Here is a 22,679-nt window from a genome sequence, read left to right as displayed (position 1 = left end):
GAATGAAGGCAGCACGACAGCTGCCAGGAAACTGAAAATTGACCTACATGGTTCTCTGCGAATGTCTACTGCTGCACTCATGTCTGTGAATAACTGGTTGGTACAGAAGCCTTGAAGTCTGGACCAAGTCCTTCAGAACCTGCCACACCACTTGCTGTAGACTTTAGCAACTTTAGAACGTATCAACCACTTGTACAACATAGAAAAACTGATAGAAATCCATCAGCAACTAATCTGAAAGTAGCTGATAATCCCTTTAAATGACGCTGGCGGAGGGGGTGTTCTTCCGCTGCCGAATGCATCATTAAAAGACTGCATTAGTTGGAGCATTGAGCTTCAAAATGGCAGAGCTGGTGGCATCATGATTTGCCTACTCTGCATGCTTCCAGCAGATGCTCACTGTGTGCATGTTAATGCTGTCGCCAGAATGGCGTCCGATGTGACTCGCGCCCGAAGTGTGCACATGAGCCACAGGTACCATTTTGGACATCTAAGGCCACTCCTAGCACCCAAAAATTTGGTGCTAAGCATCTGAATTTTGCACCAAGGATATGTGCCTGTCTCTTTTCTCCTCTCCCCCAAACCCCACAACAAGGTTTCTGTGAGTAGCTCCCTCTATCCCTCATTTTTTATTTTACTCACAGCCTGTTTGCAAATAATGACACATCCTACCAATTCTTAAGTCCTCATCAAGTAGATGAATTTCAGAACTGAGAGCTTATAATTGTGAATTTAAAAGTACATGTGATGAATTTCATGTTTAATAGATAAGAATTGAGCGAGTTATTTTTCATTTCCTTTTACTCTGCCTTGTATTCCTCATCATCATCTCACCTCTTGCCATTTATTCATTAGTTAAGCCAATTGAGAGTATGTTGTAGTTGAAATGGTTGTGCTTATCTTCGAACAGTTTTCTAAATTCTTTTTTTGAATGCAGGTGATTTAAACAATGTGCGATTTTCTGCCTACCGGACAGCCATGAAGATCCGCCGACTACAGAAAGCACTCTGCTGTGAGTGGCTGCACATATTCCATAATCTGTAATCTCATGCTTTGTTTTATTGTGGGATTCCTTACATGTCTTCTGTCAGGTGTAACTGATTACAATGGACAAGATTTTGCAGTAGCAGAGCCATTAGTTAGACTTACCCCTACACCCTTCAGCTCAAAAATTTTCGCCTGCAAAGTTGCTGAAAGGACAAACTGATAGTGCAGCAGGACCCCTGGGCCTGATGGACTTCATCCTAGGGTCCTAAAAGAAGTGGCTAGTGAGATAGTTGTTACATCTGAGGTGGGAGGAGTGCACTGTCTTTTCCAATTCTGCTTCCCCACAGGTCACAACATATATTTTAAATGTTTACCCAGTTACCAATACGGTTCAATCATATAGTCTACTCTTTATCCAAATACCAGGTTTCTTTAATAAACAACAAAATTATCAGTTTATTATAAAAACAAGACTTATCCAGTAACGAATCAAAGCATTAACACACAGACCGAAATATGAAAGTTCCCTTTTTAAATACCCCCCACACACAAACTCATACACACTGAAAAAATTCTCTCTGCGGAGGCCCTTTACAAAAAAAGACAAAAAGAATAATATAAAAGCAAAATACTGCGGATGCTGGAAATCTGAAATAAAAATAAGAAATGCTGGAACCACTCAGCAGGTCTGGCAGCATCTGTGGAAAGAGAAGCAGAGTTAACGTTTCAGGTCAGTGACCCTTCATCGGAACTGACAAATATTAGAAAAGTCACAGGTTATAAGCAAGTGAGGTGGGGGTGGGGCAAGAGATAACAAAGGAGGTCTAGATTGGACCAGGCCACATAGCTCACCAAAAGGTCACGGAGCAAAGGCAAACAATATGTTAATGGTGTGTTGAAAGACAAAGCATTAGTGCAGATTAGCTGTTAATACACTGAATATTGAACAGCAGCAAGTGCAAACCTGAAAAAAAACAGTGGGTAAGCAAACTGAACAAACTAAGATGAAATGAACTAAATGCAAAAAAAAAAGGTTGTAAAAAAGAATGTAAAAAAAAAAGGAAGAAAAAAATAACTAAAAATGAAAGTAAAATGGGGGGCTGTCATGCTCTGAAATTATTGAACTCAATGTTCAGTCCGGCAGGCTGTAGTGTGCCTAATCGGTAGATGAGATGCTGTTCCTCGAGCTTGCGTTGATGTTCACTGGAACACTGCAGCAATCCCAGGACAGAGATGTGAGCATGAGAGCAGGGGGAAGTGTTGAAATGGCAAGCAACCGGAAGCTCAGGATCCTGCTTGCGGACTGAGCGGAGATGTTCCGCAAAGCGGTCACCCAGTCTGCGCTTGGTCTCCCCAATGTAGAGGAGACCACACTGTGAGCAGCGAATACAGTATACTACATTGAAAGAAGTACAAGTAAATCGCTGCTTCACCTGAAAGGAGTGTTTGGGGCCTGGATAGTGAGGAGAGAGGAGGTAAATGGGCAGGTATTACACCTCCTGCGATTGCAGGGGAAGGTGCCATGGGACGGGGACGAGGTGGTGGGGGTAATGGAGGAGTGGACCAGGGTGTCGCGGAGGGAACGATCCCTTCGGCATGCTGACAGGGGAAGGGAGGGGAAGATGCGACTGGTAGTGGCATCACGCTGGAGGTGGCGGAAATGGCGGAGGATGATCCTTTGGATATGGAGGCTGGTGGGGTGAAAAGTGAATAATACTTTGGCCAAATATTTGCTAATTCTTGAAGAAACAAAAGATATGGAAGGATGTCAGTTGTCCCTTTTGGTCTGGCTTCCAGGTATACAGAGATGCATTACTGGGATCTTTTCTGGAGCAATTCATTTTGGAAATGTCAATAATTAGTCTGGTAGGATTTCCAGGGGTTTCAGTTATCACACTCTGGATTCGCAGGGTTTTTCCAAAGAGGTAGAGAAAGAGGAGCTGACACTCTGAATTTCTCAGGGTCTCTAAGAGAGGTTCAGGAAGGCTGAGCTGGGGGTTTCTTTTTCAGCAGGCAACAAAAAAACTGCTTTTCAATACTGTCCACACCCCAACTGAACCAAAACAATATCTCAGAAGTGAAACCAATTCCTGACCCTCATAAACCTCGACTTGTCACTTCTCTGTAAGCATTTTCCCCAAGTCACCAAGGTTTCTGTTATTTATTGAGCTTAAGGCGTGTGATATCCAGTAAAGGTTTGTATTCAAACAAGACCTCTTGGTGTCCTTTCAGTGAACTTTTAACAGAAAACAAAGTACAACATATATGAAATCTTCAGTCTTCCAAAATGAATCCATTTCCACAATTTAGATATGAGTCCTCAAAAAAATATTTAACAAAAAATGGAAGCACTTTGATACCATAGTTTATACGTTGGTTTAATATTCCAAAATTCCCTAGGTTCAGGGAAGATTCCATTAGATTGGAAAATAACGAATGTAACTCCTTTATTCAAAAAGGGAGGGAGACAGAAAGAAGGAAACTACAGGCCAGTTAGCTTAACATCTGTCATGGGGAAGATGTTAGAAGCTATTATTAAAGATGTTATAGCAGGGCACTTAGAAAAATTCAAGGTAATGAGGCAGAGACAACATGGTTTTATGAAAGGGAAATCATGTTTAACCAATTTACTGGAGTTCTTTGAAGGAGTTACATGTGCTGTGGATAAAGGAGAACCGGTGGATGTACTGTACTTAGATTTCCAAAGTCATTTGTTAAGGTGCCACGTCAAAGATTATTGTGGAAAATAAAAGCTCATGGTGTAGGGGGTAACATTTTGGCAGGGGTAGAAGATTGGCTAGCTAACAGGAAACAGGGAGTAGGCATAATTTGTTCATTTTCTGGTTGGCACGATGTAACAAGTGGCGTGCCACAGGGATCAGTGATGGGGCCTCAACTTTTTACAATTTGCATAAATGACTTGGATGAAGGGACCAAAGGTTTGGTTGCTAAATTTGCTGATGACACAAAGGTAGGAAAGTAAGTTGTAAAGAGGACATAAGGAGGCTACAAAGGGATATAGATAGGTTAAATGAGTGGGCAAAGATCTGGCAAATGGTGGATAATGTGGGAAAATGTAAAATTGTCTAGTTTGGCAGGAATGGTGAGAGATTGCAGAGTTCTGAGATACAGAGGGATCTGGGTGTCCTAGTGCATGAATCGCAAAAGGTTAGTAGGCAGGTTCAGCAGGTATTTAGGGAGGCGCAGTGGTTAGCACCGCAGCCTCGCAGCTCCAGCGACCCGGGTTCAATTCTGGGTACTGCTTGTGTGGAGTTTGCAAGTTCTCCCTGTGTCTGCGTGGGTTTCCTCCGGGTGCTCCAGTTTCCTCCCACATGCCAAAGACTTGCAGGTTGATAGGTAAATTGGCCAATATAAATTGCCCCTAGTAGAAATGTGGTAGGAATATGGGATTAGTGTAGGATTAGTATATGTGGGTGGTTGATGGTCGGCACAGACTCGGTGGGCCGAAGGGCCTGTTTCAGTGCTGTATCTCTAAACTAAAACTAAACTAATAGAATGTTATCATTTATTGCAAGGAGAGTTAAATGCAAATGTATGGAGGCTACGCTTCAGTTATGCAGGGCATTGGTGAGACCACATCTGGAGTACTGTGTACAGTATTGGTCTCCTTAATTAAGGAAGGATGTAAATGTGTTGGAAGCAGTTCAGAGAAAGTTTACTGAACTAATACCTGGAATGGGCAGGTTGTCTTATGGGGAAAGGTTGGACAGGCTTGGCTTGTATCCGCTGGAGTTTAGAAGAGTAAGAGGCAACTTGATTGAAACATAAAATCCTGAGGGGTCTTGACAGGGTGGATGTGGAAAGGATGTTTCCTCTTGTGGGAGAATCGAGAACTAGGGATCCCTATTTAAAAATAAGGGGTCGCCCATTTGAGACAGAGATGAGCAGAAATGTTTTCTCTGAGGGTCGTGAGTCTTTGGAACTCTCTTCCTCAAAAGGCAGTTTTTGAATATTTTTAAGGCAGTGGTAGATAGATTCTTGATAAGCAAGGGAGTGAAAGGTTATCGTGGTAGGCGGAAGGGTGTAGTCGAGATTACATTCAGCTCGGCCATGATCTTTTTGAATGGGTGAGCAGGCTCGAGGTGCCCAGTGCTCCTAATTTGTATGTTCATATGTAAGTGCAACAGGGCATTTGGTGCCTGAGTGAACAGGGGAACCAGCAGGATATAACCACAGGAAGGACTGAGAAAGGGGTGGGGGTGAATTAAAGGAGAAATAATTTCATGTCAAATCAGGTACAGAAAGAGAAATAAAGAGAGGAAAAGAAAGATTGGATTAAGAGAGAGAAAGGAAAAATAAAAATTGAGGTTGATTGTCAGTCATTAACACCATGTTGTTAAGAGTACTTGTAATGACAAGACTTAACTTTCTGTGGTGAGTTTAATAGGCAAATACAGCAAGTTACTGAAAAAAAGAGAAAAGCTGGGATGCCATTTTTGTGAAGCTAACGGCAGAGCAGCATAACTCATTCAGCAACTACTGAACGCATGTTTAAACACATATCTGCCCCTTGCCTGAAGTTACTCTACTATTTGTGTGTAATCAGTGGGAAAATGCCATTAGCCTTACTGTTATTTTGACACAAAATTCTGCCTCATTATATAACCAAATGGACAATTCAACAACATGATTAGAGATACAGCACTGAAACAGGCCCTTCGGCCCACCGAGTCTGTGCCGAACATCAACCACCCATTTATACTAATCCTACACTAATCCCATATTCCTACCAAACATCCCCACCTGTTCCTATATTTCCCTACCACCTACCTATACTAGTGACAATTTATAATGGCCAATTTACCTATCAACCTGCAAGTCTTTTGGCTTGTGGGAGGAAACCGGAGCACCCGGAGAAAACCCATGCAGACACAGGGAGAACTTGCAAACTCCACACATGATGTTATATAAGCACCTTAAACATAATAAAAGATCCCAAAGCACTTCTTAGAAACATTATAGAGCAAATTCTGAGACCGAGCCACATGAGGAGATATTAGGGCAGATGGCCAAAACCTTGGTCAAAGAGGTAGGTTTTAAGGAGTGACCTAAAGGAGAAAAGAGTGGCGGAGTGATTTGGGGAGGGAATTCCAGAGCTTAGGGCCTAGGCAGTTGAAGGCACAGCCAGCAATGGCAGAGCAATTAAAATTGGGGTGCTCAAGAGGCCAGATTTTGGGGAGTGCATATATCTAGCAAGGTTGTGGGGCTGGAGGAGAATACAGAGATAGGGAGGAGCTAGGACATGGAGGGGATTTGAAAAGAAAGATGAGAATTTTAAAATCAAGGCATTGCTGAAATGGGAGCCAATGTATGTCAGCGAGCACAGGGGTGATCGGTGAATGGGACTTGTTGCGTGTTAGGACATAGGCAGCAGAGTTTTGGATGACCTCAAGTTTACAAAGCGTAGAACTAGAGAGGCTGGCCAGGTGTGCATTGCAATAGTCAAGCCCAGTGGTAATAAAGGCATGGTAAATGGTTTCAACAACAGATAAGCTAAGGCAGAAGCAGAGTCGCGCAACATTACAAATGTGGAAATAAACAGTTAGGTTAGTGCACATATGTGGTCGGAAGCTCACCTCAGGGTCAAATATGACAGCGAGATTGCAAACAGTCTGGTTCAGCCTCAGATAGTTGCCAGGGAGAGGGATGGAGTTGGTGGCTAGGGAGTGGACTTTGTTGCAGAGACCAAAGACAGTGGCTTTGGTCTTCCCAATATTTAGTTGGAGGAAGCTGTCTGACAAATTGGAGACAGTGGAGAGATTGAGAGAGGTGTTTTTTTTTATTTAGAGTTACAGCACTGAAACAGGCCCTTCGGCCCACCGAGTCTGTGCCGACCAACAACCACCCATTTATACTAATCCTACATTAATCCCATATTCCTACCACATCCCCACAATTCTCCTACCACCTACCTATACTAGGGGCAATTTAAAATGGCCAATTTACCTATCAACCTGCAAGTCTTTGGCTGTGGGAGGAAACCGGAGCACCCGGAGAAAACCCACGCGGTCACAGGGAGAACTTGCAAACTCCACACAGGCAGTACCCAGAATTGAACCCAGGTCACTGGAGCTGTGAGGCTGCGGTGCTAACCACTGCGCCACTGTGCTTCCCACTGTGTTGGTGACGGAGAGCTGATATCATCGGCGTACATGTAGAAGCTGATTAATTTTCAGATGATGTCGCTGAGGGGCAACGCGTAAATGAAAAATAGGAGGGGAACAAGAATCAATCCTTCGAGGACACCAGAGGTAATGATGTGGAAGCGGGAAGAGAAGCGCTGTAGGTAATTCTCTGGCTTTGATGAGGTAGGTAAGAATGGAACTAAGTAAGTGTAGTTCCACCAAGCTGGATGACAGTGGAGAGGAGTTGGAGAAGGGTGGTGAGGTCAACTGTGCTTGAGGCTGCAGGCAGGATGAGAAGGTCAAGGAAGGATAGTTTACCTTTATCACAGTCACACAGAATGTCATTCGTGACTTTGATCAGAGCTGTTTTGGTATTTGGGTGGACACCTGATTGGAAGGATTATTTGCGCTATATTACTTTATAGCTCTCAGAGACTATGAAATGAATATTGCTATGGAGTATATGCAAATATAAATTAATTTAGACACTGAAGGAGACTATGTTTAGCTCTTTCATAGAATATACATCAGGATGCTGTTTGCATTAGCTTAGATCAATCCATTTTAATTCATCTTAATAATTTTAGAACTGCACTTGACGTTGATTTATAAATTAAGTGGCCCAACATCTGCTAATTTGAGAATTGTAACTTGGATAAAACACACACAGATACAACATGGAGCTGATGTTGCACTGAATTGGGGGCAGAACATTGGGACTATAGTGCACGGTGGAAAACAGTGTATGGTGTAAGTTGGCACTCCTAAGTCCCTTGCTCAATGATTGCTCAGACTCAGTTATACTGTCCAAGGAAATCACGTCATGTCTGTTGCCTAAAAGAATGCAATTAGTTCCAGAGCAGCATTTGAGACCTGGGAATATATTACCCACAATCCTCTTGGCCAATTTGGGATACAAGAGAGGGGTCATATTAAGACATTTGAAAGAATGCATCTGGTCATTTTTGATAATTTACTGGGACAGTTTTTCAAAAGCTGGATTGCTCTATGCATCATGATTTTCATGGCAGAGATCATAGTTCACTTACACCTGAAGACTTGCACAACTTCACCTTAAATGATCTTGTTCAGTCGACTGCATTTAACTGGATTTTGGAGATTTGAGCAGTTCTGGCTGATTTACACCGACAGTCATCATGTTGTCTAAGATTTGAGAGGTGTGAATACTAGCAAAACTGAGCTTGGCTGCCTCCAGCAAATGTGCAGTATTTTAGATGCCACTTCATCTCATAGGTGGTCTTCCTTGAAACTACTTGTCAAATGATTTAAATGACTGAAAAGTTCAAGCATAATTTTGTGCTGTGGAATTCAGATCTTAAACTGTAACTGTCCAGTTTCTGAGGAATTAACTTTTTAAGGAATGTTTTGATATAGCGATAGACTAATAGCTTCCCGAGAAATCATGAGGGACAAGCCTGGAAGTTAAATAAGCAGTGAAAAAAACAAGCTTGACATGAATCCTATGTTATGTGGTTAATGCATTTATCACAAAGTTGCACAATGAGGATATTTTGTTGGAGGCTGTCGAAGGACAGCCCCATTCTTAAGATTGGACTCTAGAGATAATTTATAGAGGATGCACCCCTAGGAGAGTCCAGAACCTTGCAGAATTATCCCTTGTTTGTGAATTTGAAACTGTTGGAGTGTGGGAAGAATGCAAATTGTTACACAACAAAATGCATTTGCATAATAAAAGCAAAATACTGCGGATGCTGGAAATCTGAAACAAAAACAAGAAATGCTGGATTCACTCAGCAGGTCTGGCAGCTGCCAGACCTGCTGAGAAAATGCATTTGCATGTGCCTACAGTAACAGTTACTGCACTTTAATAAGAGCTTTCTTCTGTTGAGCAATTTGCCAAATAATATTCTATTTCGTGGCAAATATTAGAAATGTCAAAGGTTATAAGCAAGTAAAGCAGGGGTGGGGCAAGAGATAACAAAGGAGAAGGTGTAGGTAGGACATGGTCACAGAATAGCTGACCAGAAGGTCATGGAGCAAAGGCAAACAATATGTTAATATAGATCTCCACAGATGCTGCCAGACCTGCTGACTATTTCCAGCATTTCTTGTTTTTATTTCAGATTTCCAGCATCCGCAGTATTTTGCTTTTATATTCTATTTCTTGCCATGGTAGAATTGCTGGTTGTGGAGCATGTGCACAGCCACTTTATAGTAATTTGAATCTAGAGATCAGGTGTCCCTTTGGGCACATTCGCCCATTTCCTCTTGAAAGTCTATGAGAATAACAGTGCATATTTTGGGTCATTGTTGATGATTCTCCAGGAGTCATATAAATTTTGCATAGTTCCTTCTGAATGTGAGCTCCCTCTAGTGTTTAACTTTCATGTAAGACAGTCATTCCCAAACAGTTGGAGTTGGAGGACTTTTCAAATGGATTAGTAATCACCAACTCCCCCATCTTAATTTCTGTATAATACTCAGAGTATGAAAGTGCTACATGGAAAAAGTGTTTTAATAATGCTTTTAAGGAAATAAGTATTTACTTAACAGATATCGGTGTGATGGGTGTTCCTGCTTCTCACTGCAGAGTCTGTCTATCCTTGCTGTGATGTTTAACAGAGACACGATATAAGGTAGAATGACTAGATTGGAAGAGGGCTAATTTCAATGCGATGAGATAAACTGGAACCAAAGACTGACAGCTAAAACTGTAACACTGGGTTATCTTTAAGGAAAAGATGCTTCAGGTACCAAGAGCAAAGAACAGCACAGGAACAGGCCATTCCAACATGCCTGTCTAAACTAAAACCTTCTGCACTATCCGTATCACTCTATTCCCATCCTATTTATGTCTTTGTCAAGATGCCTCTTAAACGTCGTTTTCGTACCTGCTTCCACCACCTCCCCGGCAGCAAGTTCCAGGCACTCACCACCCTCTGTGTAAAAAAAAAAACTTGCCTTGCACATCCCCTCTAAACTTTGCCCTTCGCACCTTAAACCTATGTCCCCTAGTAACTGACTCTTCCACCCTGGGAAAAAGCTTCTGACTATCCACTCTATCCATGCCACTCATAACTTTGTAAACCTCTATCATGTCGCCCCTCCACCTCCGTCATTCCAGTGAAAACAATCCGACTTTATCCAGCCTCTCCTCATAGCTAATACCCTCCAGACCAGGCAACATTCTGGTAAACCTCTTCTGTACCCACCAAAGCCTCCACATCCTTCTGATAGTGTGGCGACCAGAATTGTACGCATATTCCAAGTGTGGCCTAATTAAGGTTCTGTACAGCTGCAGCATGACTTGCCAATTTTTATACTCTGTGCCCCGACTGATGAAGGCAAGCATGCCGTATGCCTTCTTGACTACCTTATCCACCTGCGTTGCCACTTTCAGTGATCTGTGGACCTGTACACCCAGATCTCTCTGCCTGTCAATACTCCTAAGGGTTCTGCCATTTACTGTATACTTCCCACCTGTATTAGACCTTCCAAAATGCATTACCTCACATTTGTCCGGATTAAACTCCATCCACCATTTCTCCGCCCAAGTCTCCAACTGATCTATATCCTGCTGTATCCTCTGACAATCCACGTTATTAGCCGCAACTCCACCAACCTTTGTGTCACCCGCAAACTTACTAATCAGACCAGCGACATTTTCCTCCAAATCATTTATATATACTACAAACAGCAAAGGTCCCAGCACTGATCCCTGCGGAACACCACTAGTCACAGCCCTCCATTCAGAAAAGCACCTTTCCACTGCTACCCTCTGTCTTCAATGACCGAGCCAGTTCTGTATCCATCTTGCCAGCTCACCTCTGATCCCGTGTGACTTCACCTTTTGTACAAGTCTGCCATGAGGGACCTTGTCAAAGGCTTTACTGAAGTCCATGTAGAGAACATCCACTGCCCTTCCTTCATCCATCATCTTCGTCACTTCCTCAAAAAACTCAATCAAGTTAGTGAGACATGACCGCCCCCTTCACAAAACCATGCTGCCTCTCGCTAATAAGTCCATTTGTTTCCAAATGGGAGTAAATCCTGTCCTGAAGAATCCTCTCCAATAATTTCCCTACCACTGACGTAAGGCTCACCGGCCTGTAATTTCCTGGATTATCCTTGCTACCCTTCTTAAACAAAGGAACAACATTGGCTATTCTCCAGTCCTCTGGGACCTCTCCTGTAGCCAATGAGGATGCAAAGATTTCTGTCAAGGCCCCAGCAATTTCCTCCCTTGCCTCCCTCAGTGTTTTGGGGTAGATCCCATCAGGCCCTGGGGACTTATCTAGCTTAATGTTTTTCAAGACACCCAGCACCACCTCCTTTTTGATATCGACATGACCCAGACTATCTACACTCCCTTCCCTAGACTCATCATCCACCAAGTCCTTTTCTTTGGTGAATACTGATGCAAAGTACTCATTTAGTACCCCGCCCATTTCCTCTGGCTCCACGCATAGATTTCCTCCTCTGTCCTTGAGTGGGCCATCCCTTTCCCCAGGCTACTCTTTTGCTCATTATGTACATATAAAAAGCCCTGGGATTCTCCTTAATCCTATTTGCCAATGACTTTTCATGACCCCTTTTAGCCCTCCTAAGTCCTTGCTTAAGTTCCTTCCTACTTTCTTTCTATTCCTCAAGGGCTTCGTCCATTCCCAGCCTTCTAGCCCTTACGAATGCTTCCTTATTCTTTTTGACTAGGCTCACAGTATCCCTCATTATCCAAGTTTCCCAAAACTTGCCAAACTTATCCTTCATCCTCACAGGTTAGGTACATTCCAACAAGGACGGAAGGGAGGGGAACCTAAAACAGGGCTCCTTGGAACATACGAGTTAGGAGCAGGAGTAGGCCACTTGGCCCCTCGAGCCTGCTCTGCCATTCTATAAGATCATAGCTGATCTAGTTGTAACCTCGACTCCACACTCCCACCAACCCCAAATAACCTTTCACCCCCTTGCTTATCAAGAATCTATCTACCTTTGCCTTAAAAGTACTCAGACTCTGCTTCCACCACCTATTGAGGAAGAGAGTTCCAAAGACTCACGACCCTCAGAGAAGGATTTCTTCTCATCTTATCTTAAATGGGCGACCCCACCCCTATTTTAAACAGTGACCCCTAGTTCTCGATTCTCCCACAAGAGGAAACATCCTTTCCACATCCACCCTGTCAAGAGCCCTCAGAATCTTATATGTTTCAATCAAGTCGCCTCTTACTCTTCTAAACTCCAGCGGATACAAGCGTAGCCTGTCCAACCTTTCCTCATAAGACAACCCGCCTATTCCAGGTCTTAGTCTAGTAAACCTTCTCTGAACTGCTTCCAATGCATTTATATCCTTCCTTAAATAAGGAGACCAATACTGTATACAGTACTCTAGATGTGGTCTCACCAATGCCCTGTACAGCTGAAGCATAAGCTCCCTACTTTTGTATTCTGTTCCCCTCGCAATAAATGACAACATTCTATTAGGAACATAGAAGGAGTCGCGGTTAGGAACCTTTTTATCTCAGTATGTTTCATATACTTTGGTTTCGTTTGTGGACCCCCAGAAAGTTTCTACTACAGACCTCAGTTTGTGAACCACTGATTGTACGTCAGTTCTTGAGTGGCATCTATTTCACTAGTACTGGTACCCATCATACCGCTAGAGTGTAGTTATAATGCTGAATTACTTTCCTTCCTCTTTCCAATGCAAAACATGACTGATGCTTATAAAAGTCTATCTCGGTCATTCAAATTGATGCACAACTCAGGGGGCTGCATCCCTTGCATCGCCATGGGATTTTATTTAGGGTGGGTTTATTTAGAATGGTTCAATTGGCATTCCATGTTTTGACTGAATTATGCTAGGTTATTTGGGCTGCACACTGAACTAATATTGAAGCGAGGTTTGCCTAACGACTACTTGTTTGTGGAAGGCACTGTGGATGTTGCATAAGTGACAAAACAGCAACTTTTTAAAGAACAAATTGAGAAATTTAGATAAAGGCCCAAAGTGCAGAACACCTCTAAGATTAACATGTACATGTAAATCAAGAATTAACAGTTGTGGCATCAAGTTTGGCTTAAAAGACTGTAGATTACCAGAAGGGAAGACTGGGGGAGATGAGAACCACAGTTTGAGGCCTTGGGAAAGAACAATTTGAATGAAAGATGAGCTAAGTGTTGGATTTGAAATGGTGAGAATGCATGTAGGTTGAAGGTAGACATTTTAGTTTCAATTGTTCTGAATCCTGCAGCATGAATATCAAGGAGGGCTCTGCGATGTGCAGTGCTATCCCTCCTCCATCATCATTCTATGGAAGTGACTAAAGAGAACGACAGAGCAAGGCCAACATACAGTATTGCTGACAGTCCCCAATTAGATTTGACTTAGTGTATTTCAGGATGAAGTGGCATTCCCAAATACTTTTCTGGATCATTGTATTTATTTCTAGGACAGAAATAAATGAGTGTAAATTTTGTTTGGATAGCTCCAGTAAGATAAATTCTTTATTGAATTCAATTTTCTTCATCTTTTGTAGTGGATCTGTTGGAGCTGCAAACAGCACATCGCATCTTCGAACAGCACAAATTGGTACAAAATGAGCAACTTCTAAATGTGACTGAAGTAATCAACTGTTTAACGACCATTTATGATGGCTTGGAACAAAACCACAAGGACTTGGTCAATGTGCCACTCTGTGTTGACATGTGTTTGAACTGGCTGCTGAATGTCTTTGATACGTACGTACCGCTTACACCTCAGTGTGGCTTTTGTGATTTAGATTGATTTTAAGCTCATGAAACTGGCTACTATATATTGGATTTCGATGTATATTTAGTCAGCTAAGTAAATGTGGGGCCTGTTAATTGACTGAAATGGATGCTGATACATTTGCATAAGGTTTCACCTCACTCTAGTTGCATTTGAGTTAAATACATAAAATAGTTGAAAGGTTTTGTACGATTTGTTTTAAATTGGAAAATTAAAATTCTGATGTTACTCTTTTGTTTCCATATGGCCAAATCTGTGTAAGATTAGAGCTTAGACGTTTAGGCAACCTTTGATTCTTATGCTTATCAAGGTGACAGATGTTAGTGTTGCAGAGTAACACGCATATCAGGCACCCCAAGTGACCATCAACCAGTCCCTTGTCAGGTGAATGTATAACCAGATTTAGAATAAATGGTCTGGCCCCGGCCCTAACTTCAGAAGAGCACTAACTATGCCACTGTGTCATTTTCCAGACCAGTCATCCTCAGTCAGCTTGTCAATTAGAGCTCATTTAGGGGCAGTTTTATGCTCCCGTCTAGGTACAAATTTGCAAGGAAATTACAGAGAGGTGCAAAATCATAAGATCATAAGAAACAGGAGCATGAGTAGGCCATTCAGCCCCTCGAGCCTGCACCGCCGTTCAATAAGATCTGATTGTGGCCAAAACGCCACTTTCCTGCCCCCCATAACCTTTGACTCCCTTGTAGATCAAAAATCTGTCGAACTCAGCCTTGTATATATTCAATTACCCAGCCTCCACTGCTCTCTGGGGAAAAAAAATTCCAAACATTAACGACCCTCTGAGAGACGAAACTCTTCCTCATCTCGATCTTAAAATGGAGACCCCTTATTTTGAAACTGTACCCCCTACTCCTCAATTCCCCAACGAGGGGAAACATCCTCTCAGCACCTACACTGTCAAGTCCCCTCATAATCTTCTGGAAACATCCAGTCAGCATCTACCCTGTCAAGTCCCCTCATAATCTTCTGTGTTTCCATAAGATCATTTCTCATTTGCCTAAACTCCAATGGGTATAGGCCTAACCTGCTCAACCTTTCCTCATAAGACAATCCCTTCATCCCAGGAATCAGCCCAGTGAACCTTCTGTGAAATGCTTCCAATGCAAGTATATCTTTGACTAATTTGATTGAATTTTGATGAGGTAACAGAGAGGGTTGATGAGGGTAATGCAGTTGATGTGGTGTACATGGACTTCCAAAAGGCATTTGATACAGTGCAACACAGCAGGCTTGTCAGAAAAGTTGAAGCCCATAGAATAAAAGGGACTGTGGCAGCATGAATATGAAGTTGGGTAAGTGGCAGGAAACAGAGAGTAGTAGTGGTGAACGGTTGTTTTTCAAGGACCGTTGCTTTTCTTGATCTATATTAATGACTACACTTGGATGCGCAGGGCACAATTTCAAAATTTGCAGATGATATAATTCTTGGAAGTATAGTGAACTGTGTGGAAGATAGTGATGGACTTCAAGAAGACATAGACAGGCTGATTTGATGGGTGGACTCATGGTGAAGAAGTGTGAAGTGATACATTTTGGTAGGAAGAACATGGAGAAGCAATATAAAATAAAGGGTACAATTCTGCATGGGGTGCAGGAGCAGAGGGGCCTGGGGGTATATGTGCACAAATCGTGAAAGGTGGCAGGGCAGGTTGAGAAAGTGGTTAATAAGGCATATGGGATCCTGGGCTTTATAAATAGTGGCATAGAATACAAAAGCAACGAGGTTTTGATGAACCTTTGTTAAACACTGGTTAGGCCTCAACTGGAGTATTGTGTCCAATTCTAGGTACTGCACTTTAGGAACGATGTGAAGGCATTAGAGAGGGTGCACAAAAGATTTACGAGAATGATTCTGGGGATGAGAAACTTCAGTTATGTGGATATATTGGAGAAACTGGGGCTGTTCTCCTTGGAAAAGAGAGTTGAGAGCAGATTTGATAGAGGTGTTCAAAATTATTAGTGGTCTGGACAGAGTAGATAGTGAGAAACTGTGTCCATTCGCCGAAGGGTCGAGAACCAGAGGGCACAGATTTAAGGTGATTGGCAAAAGAAGCAAAGGAGACTTGAGGAAAAACTTGTTTACATAGCAAGTGGTTAGGATTTGGAACGCACTGCTTGAGTGTGTGGTAGAGGCAGATTCAATCGTGGCTTTCAAAAGGGAATTGGATATTTATCTGAAGAAAAGCAATTTGCAGGGTAAAAGCAGGGAAGGGGACCAGGTGAGTTGCTCTTGCAGAGAGCTGACACGGACACGGCGAACCGAATTCTATGCTGTAACCATTCTATGGTTCTATGTATTAAGACTGTCCAAATCACATTGGAAAATCCTTGCATACAGAGAGTACTTTTATCCTATCACTCCAGGCTGGATATGATCCTAGGCCTTGCAGATGAAAGTCCAGTATCAAACTTACAGTGCCCCTCTGCACACTCCCCACCCTGCAATTTCCCATACATATAATGAAACTTTTTGTGCATATCATGTGTTTCAATATTAAATCTACACTGTGACTGTCAATTTTCTTCTTCATCAATAGTCTAGTGACTTCTTATTGATTATGACTCTATGATTCTCAGCTGTTATTTTGGTTATCTTCTGCTTTAATTATCAATCCTGTTTTGCAAAACCTTCTTATTGCTTTGTTCTTCCCTTCCCAAAACATTTTTTTCAGTTATTTACAACAGCATCATAACTTGCATTAATATACTGCCTTTAATGTAGATAAACCTCCTAATTCACTTCACAAAAGGCAGAGAAGAAAATATTCGGACAGGTGACTAAAAGCTTGGTCAAAGAGGTAGATTTTAAGGTGCGTGTTAGAGGAAAGATGGAGAGACAGAGGTGTTTAGGAAGGGACTTCCAGAGCTTAGGGACTAAAAGGCTTAAGGAATGGCTACCAATGATAGTCCAAAGTTGGAGGAATGCAGTGTTATTGAGAGTGTAGAGTTAGAGGTAGGAGGGGTAAGGCCATTGAGGGATTTGAACACAAGGATGAGAGTTTTAAAATTGAGGTGATGGTGGACCAGGTGCCAGTGTAGCCCAGTGAGCACAGAGGTGATGGGCAAATGGGACTTGAGGGGAATTAGAATGCGGACAGTAGAGTTTTGGATAAGCTCCAGTTTAAGGAGGGTGGGGATAGGAGGCTGACCGGCAGAGTGTTGGAATATAATTCACATTATATACAATATATATTTTTGTGCCCTACTTCCTTCAATGGATTTATAACATTTGCTTAAGATGCAAATACTTATATTTATTCTCTCTTCCCTTCTCAGAATCTTAATTCTTCATCATTTTTATGATTGTAAGATATTTCTTTTTTCCCAATTACTTTCCATAGTACTATTTGCTTGCTTTACTCAGCGAGTGGTTGAAATGTGGAACTCGCCACAACAAGGAGTAGTGAAGTTGAATAGCATAGATGCCTGCAAAGGGAAGTTCGATAAGTACATGAGGGAGAAAGGAATAGAAAGTTATGCTGAGAGAGTTAGATGAAATAGGGAGCAGGCTCGTATATAGCATAAGGCTGCATTTGCTGACAACGCCACCACTAGGTGGTGCAGTACTTGCACATGCGCAAATGCAAACTCTTCAACTGGAACGTCAGTGTCTACGACGTTCAGGCAGTTCCCAGGATTAAAGATGGCGCTGCTCAATTTATCACAGGAAATGCTTATGGCGAGGTCATTCTAGCAAACTGACCTTACATTAAGTTGGATGGAAACCCAGTAATATGCTACTGTGTAGTTATTGCATACTAACTGTAATCCTCAGATCCATTTAATATTCCAGTAATCCTATTAAATACAAAAGGAATTTTAGGATTGAATTTCCATTGAAAGAAAGTAAATTGGCACCTGGATCAAAAGAAAAGAAAATCGGGCAGAGTATAAAATGGGCTGCCAATTCGTTATTGTGATTCGTTTATATGACTGACCAAGACTGATTTCACCCGAACGTAGCTACTCGCTCCCGCCCCATTGGCCGCTCTCACCCCTTGGCAATTCGCTTTCTCCCCCTTGTCCCCACTGGCCGCTTCCCCCCCTCAGCCGCTCGCTCCAGACCTCGCTGCTCCCCCCAGAACTCGCTGCTCCCCCTCCCACCCCCACTTCCCTGACCGATGGTTTCCCGCTTGTGCCACCTCTTCCTCTGGCCGCTCACTCCCCCCGCCCTCCTCCAGCCATTAGTTATAGGCCACGCCACTTTCCTCCTCTCAGCCACTCGCTCCCATGTTTGATCAGTCACCACGTGCCACCTGAAGAAGTAAGGCGGGTCGCAAGGGGCGACATAGGAGCGAGTGGCTGAGAGGAGGGAAGCGCGCAGTCTGGAGCTAGTGGCTGGATGGGGAGGGAGGGGTCCGAAGCGGGGAGTGAGTGGCCGGAGAACGGGGTGGCACGAAGCAAGGAACAATCCGCCAGGGGACTGATGGGGAGCAGCGAGGTCTGGAGCGAGTGGCTGAGAGGAGGAAGCATCAAGGGCTGGAGCGAGTTGCCGAGAGCGGCTAGTGGGGTGGGAGTGAGTAACGGGGATCGAGTTCCAGCCGCTTCCTTCAGCTGTGTGGGGGACTGGATACCTGATGACAATTTATCGCACATGCGCGAAGATGGACCATGTGCGGATACGCAATGACGTTGACACTGCGCGATGACGTCATCCCGTGCATGCACCACTTAGTCCTGGCAAGGGGTAGCTGCGCATGTGCACAGCATGGCGCACTCTGATGACGTCAGTGGGCCGCTGCGTTGTCAGGAATCACTTTGATACATAAACATCAGCATGGACCTGTTGGGCCAAATGTTTCTGTGCTGTACGTTCTACATCATTGGTCTCAAACTGCAGCAAAGTTTTTACCCCTACTGTGAAGTTTCCAGTGAACTGGACCTTGTGCAAGTGGTTATTCATCTTGTTTATGTCTCACTTTTTTTTCTTTTGGGCCTCCTTATCTCGAGAGACAATGGATACGCGCCTGGAGGTGGTCAGTGGTCTCACTATTGTTTGTAAAATGCTGCCTGGTTGTCATGTGACACATGGTACACTCTTGGTGTAGTCCCACAGGGAGGCTTGTAAAGTAAAATCTCTCAAATTTCAGAAATGCACTGACTTTTGTGAACAGGAGCTGTAATTTCCTGCGCCCTCTAAATAATTTAGCTTTGGAAACAGTACAAATGTGGAAAGAAGGAGAGCCCTCTGTGGGAAAATTTCTTGGAAGCATATCTAACATACATTGGGGATCTTTAGAGGTAAATTGAGTGAAATTTTTCAGAATTATGTAATTTTTAGTGTATTAACATAGAAATTTTAATCCTTATACCTACATACTGGTGAGGAAATAACGTGGCCGATTAAAGAAAGTGGGACAATTTGATTGGTACACAGTTTGTGAATTAAAGTTTTTGGGAAGAAAATTAGCAAATTGGTTGATTTTGTGCTGGTTATTGATGATTGGTAGTAGATTTTCCTCCCTGCCTAGTGTATAAATCAGTGCGTTTGGCTCAAATATCCTATTAGCTGATCAGCATGGTTAATTTAAATGAATATCTGAGGCAAATACAATTCTTCTCCCATAGGATTGTGACTCATTTGTGGTGTTGTTAATGCTATTGATTTTTTTTTGTAGAAACTATCACACTGACGTTAATTAAGTTAGTTTGTCAGTGGGTTCATTTTTTTTTAGTTAAAGTCAGCTTGAATATAAATTGTAGCAATATATTTCACACAAATTTGAAACTACTTATTATTGAAACAAGTGAATTTAGCATATAGTTTAACTGGCTGAGGCAGCTATTTCTACATTCTTTTAAAACAGTGTGTGACCTGTTTACCACTACTTTATCTTGCTTTTTCCCCACTTACTCAATTTACTGATACAGTTGCTCATTGGTTGTTTAGAACCATCACATACTGCTCCAAGCCAAGCATATGCTGTCCTGATTTAAAAGGTATATAAGGACAACCTAAAGGGGAATGGGAATTATGTTGGGATAAAAAAGAGGGAATTTAAATGAATGAATAAATATCCAAGAGTAATACAGGAAATAGTATATTAAAATGTGTGTTGCATGATATAGCATTCCTATAATTATAAAACAGAGCATTGCCCAACTCTCTATGAGCATTGCCAGGGGAGGCACATAGATTTCAAAGAACAGTACAGCACAGGAACAGGCCATTCGGCCCTCCAAGCCTGCGCCGATCTTGATGCCTGCTTAAACTAAAACCTTCTGCACTTCCGGGGTCCGTATCCCTCTATTCCCATCCTATTCATGTATTTGTCAAGATGCCTCTTAAACGTCTCTATGGTACCTGCATCCACCACCTCCCTCGGCAACAAGTTCCAGGCACTCACCACCCTCTGTGTAAAGAACTTGCCTCGCACATCCCCTCTAAACTTTGCCCCTCTCACCTTAAACCTATGTCCCCTCGTAACTGACTCTTCCACCCTGGGAAAAAGCTTCTGACTATCCACTCTGTCCATGCCGCTTATAACTTTGTAAACCTCTATCATGTCGCCCCTCCACCTCTGTCGTTCCAGTGAAAACAATCCGAGTCTATCCAACCTCTCCTCATAGCTAATGCCCTCCAGACCAGGCAACATCCTGGTAAACCTTTTCTGTACCCTCTGCAAAGCCTCCACGTCCTTCTGGTAGTGTGGCGACCAGAATTGCACGCAATATTCTAAGTGTGGCCTAACTAAAGTTCTGTACAGCTGCAGCATGACTTGCCAATTTTTATACTCTATGCTCCGACTGATGAAGGCAAGCATGCCGTATGCCTTCTTGACTACCTTATCCACCTGCGTTGCCACTTTCAGTGACCTGTGGATTTGTACGCCCAGATCTCTCTGCCTGTCAATACTCCTAAGGGTTCTGCCATTTACTGTATACTTCCCACCTGCATTAGACCTTCCAAAATGCATTACCTCACATTTGTCCGGATTAAACTCCATCTGCCATTTCTCTGCCCAAGTCTCCAACCGATCTATATCCTGCTGTATCCTCTGACAATCCTCATCACTGTCCGCAACTCCACCAACCTTTGTGTCGTCCACAAACTTACTAATCAGACCAGCTACATTTTCCTCCAAATCATTTATATATACTACAAACAGCAAAGGTCCCAGCACTGATCCCTGCAGAAAACCACTAGTCACAGCCCTCCATTCAGAAAAGCACCCTTCCACTGCTACCCTCTGTCTTCTATGACCGAGCCAGTTCTGTATCCATCTTGCCAGCTCCCCTCTGATCCCATGTGACTTCACCTTTTGTATCATTCTGCCATGAGGGACCTTGTCAAAGGCTTTACTGAAGTCCATATAGATAACATCCACTGCCCTTCCTTCATCAATCATCTTTGTCACTTCCTCAAAAAAACTCAATCAAATTAGTAAGACACGACCTCCCCTTCACAAAACCATGCTGCCTCTTGCTAATAAGTCCATTTGTTTCCAAATGGGAGTAAATCCTGTCCTGAAGAATCCTCTCTAATAATTTCCCTACCACTGACGTAAGGCTCACCGGCCTATAATTTCCTGGATTATCTTTGCTACCCATCTTAAACAAAGGAACAACATTGGCTATTCTCCAGTCCTCTGGGACCTCACCTGTAGCCAATGAGGATGCAAAGATTTCTGTCAAGGCCCCAGCAATTTCTTCCCTTGCCTCCCTCAGTATTCTGGGGTAGATCCCATCAGGCCCTGGGGACTTATCTACCTTAATGCTTTGCAAGACACCCAACACCACCTCCTTTTTGATAATGAGATGACTGAGACTATCTACACTCCCTTCCCTAGGCTCATCATCCACCAAGTCCTTCTCCTTGGTGAATACTGATGCAAAGTACTCATTTAGTACCTCGCCCATTTCCTCTGGCTCCACACATAGATTCCCTTCTCTGTATTTGCTCAGCATTTGGAGCATTTTTAACTGGCAATACAAATTCTGATGCTTTGCTGACTGAGGTTCTCCTACCTATAGTGTTCAGTTGAAAACAGCCAACATTTCACTGTTTTAGTTCTATTCTATTCCACACTTTTATCACTCTATGATTCTATACTTAATCACTTGTGGTTATAACTTTGGCTTGGAATTTTGTCATGGGACGTATATGTCACAGGACTGTTGCGTAACCATGGCACTTTGTTCAGGTTACCCTGCATAATTGCAGCCAGCGCTTCATTGACATAGCAACATGCAACCAAGGAAATTGATAATAGAAAGACTTGCATTTATATAGTTAATTGCAGGACCTTAGTACGTCCTGAAGCACTTTATAGCCAATGAGGTACTTTTGACTTGTCACTGTTGTAATGTAGGAAAATGTGGTATATTTAAGTGAGTTAGAAATTATTAAGTATGTAAAAGTTAGTTATGTCAGAATTTACAGTACAGTTTCCATGTCCATGTTTTTGCTGTCTGTTCAAATGGGGAAGACATCATGGCTGACCTTGATTTTGCTCTCACTCAGTGCACAGACATCTCTTTTCTAGCAGTGATCGCTGGGTGGTAATGGGATGTGGAAATCCTAGTCGATCTCCCTGACCTTGTGCTAAAAATGTAGGTGAGCCAGAGTTTCCCACTCCTTTTCACCCAGTAATCACTAATCATCAAGCAGTACTATTCTCTCCTCGACCCCACCCAGTGATGGCAGGTGACATGAGCCCCACTGAGGTTCTGAGGCCTGATGAGTGGCTTTGCCCTGCTGTGCTGATTGGATGTAAGTGGAGTCTCATGAATAACTGGGACTATCCGCAGGCAAAGCAAATATATTAATTGTCACT

General features: G+C 42.9%; 1 protein-coding gene across 9 annotated transcripts in view; it reads left to right on the top strand.

The window, feature by feature from the left end:
• Nucleotides 1-22,679, top strand: part of LOC137376165 (utrophin-like) — a 904,611-nt gene that overhangs the window by 740,143 nt on the left and 141,789 nt on the right. For all 9 annotated transcript variants that reach the window (XM_068044198.1, XM_068044197.1, XM_068044199.1 and 6 more), the window contains 2 exons: nt 938-1,012; nt 13,649-13,850. In XM_068044198.1, coding sequence (XP_067900299.1) covers nt 938-1,012; nt 13,649-13,850 — 277 coding nt within the window. The remainder of the gene's footprint in view (nt 1-937; nt 1,013-13,648; nt 13,851-22,679) is intronic.

This window comes from Heterodontus francisci, chromosome 13 (assembly GCF_036365525.1).
Source record: "Heterodontus francisci isolate sHetFra1 chromosome 13, sHetFra1.hap1, whole genome shotgun sequence".
NCBI classification, from domain to species: domain Eukaryota; kingdom Metazoa; phylum Chordata; class Chondrichthyes; order Heterodontiformes; family Heterodontidae; genus Heterodontus; species Heterodontus francisci.
This window is presented reverse-complemented; position numbering and strand designations above follow the sequence as displayed.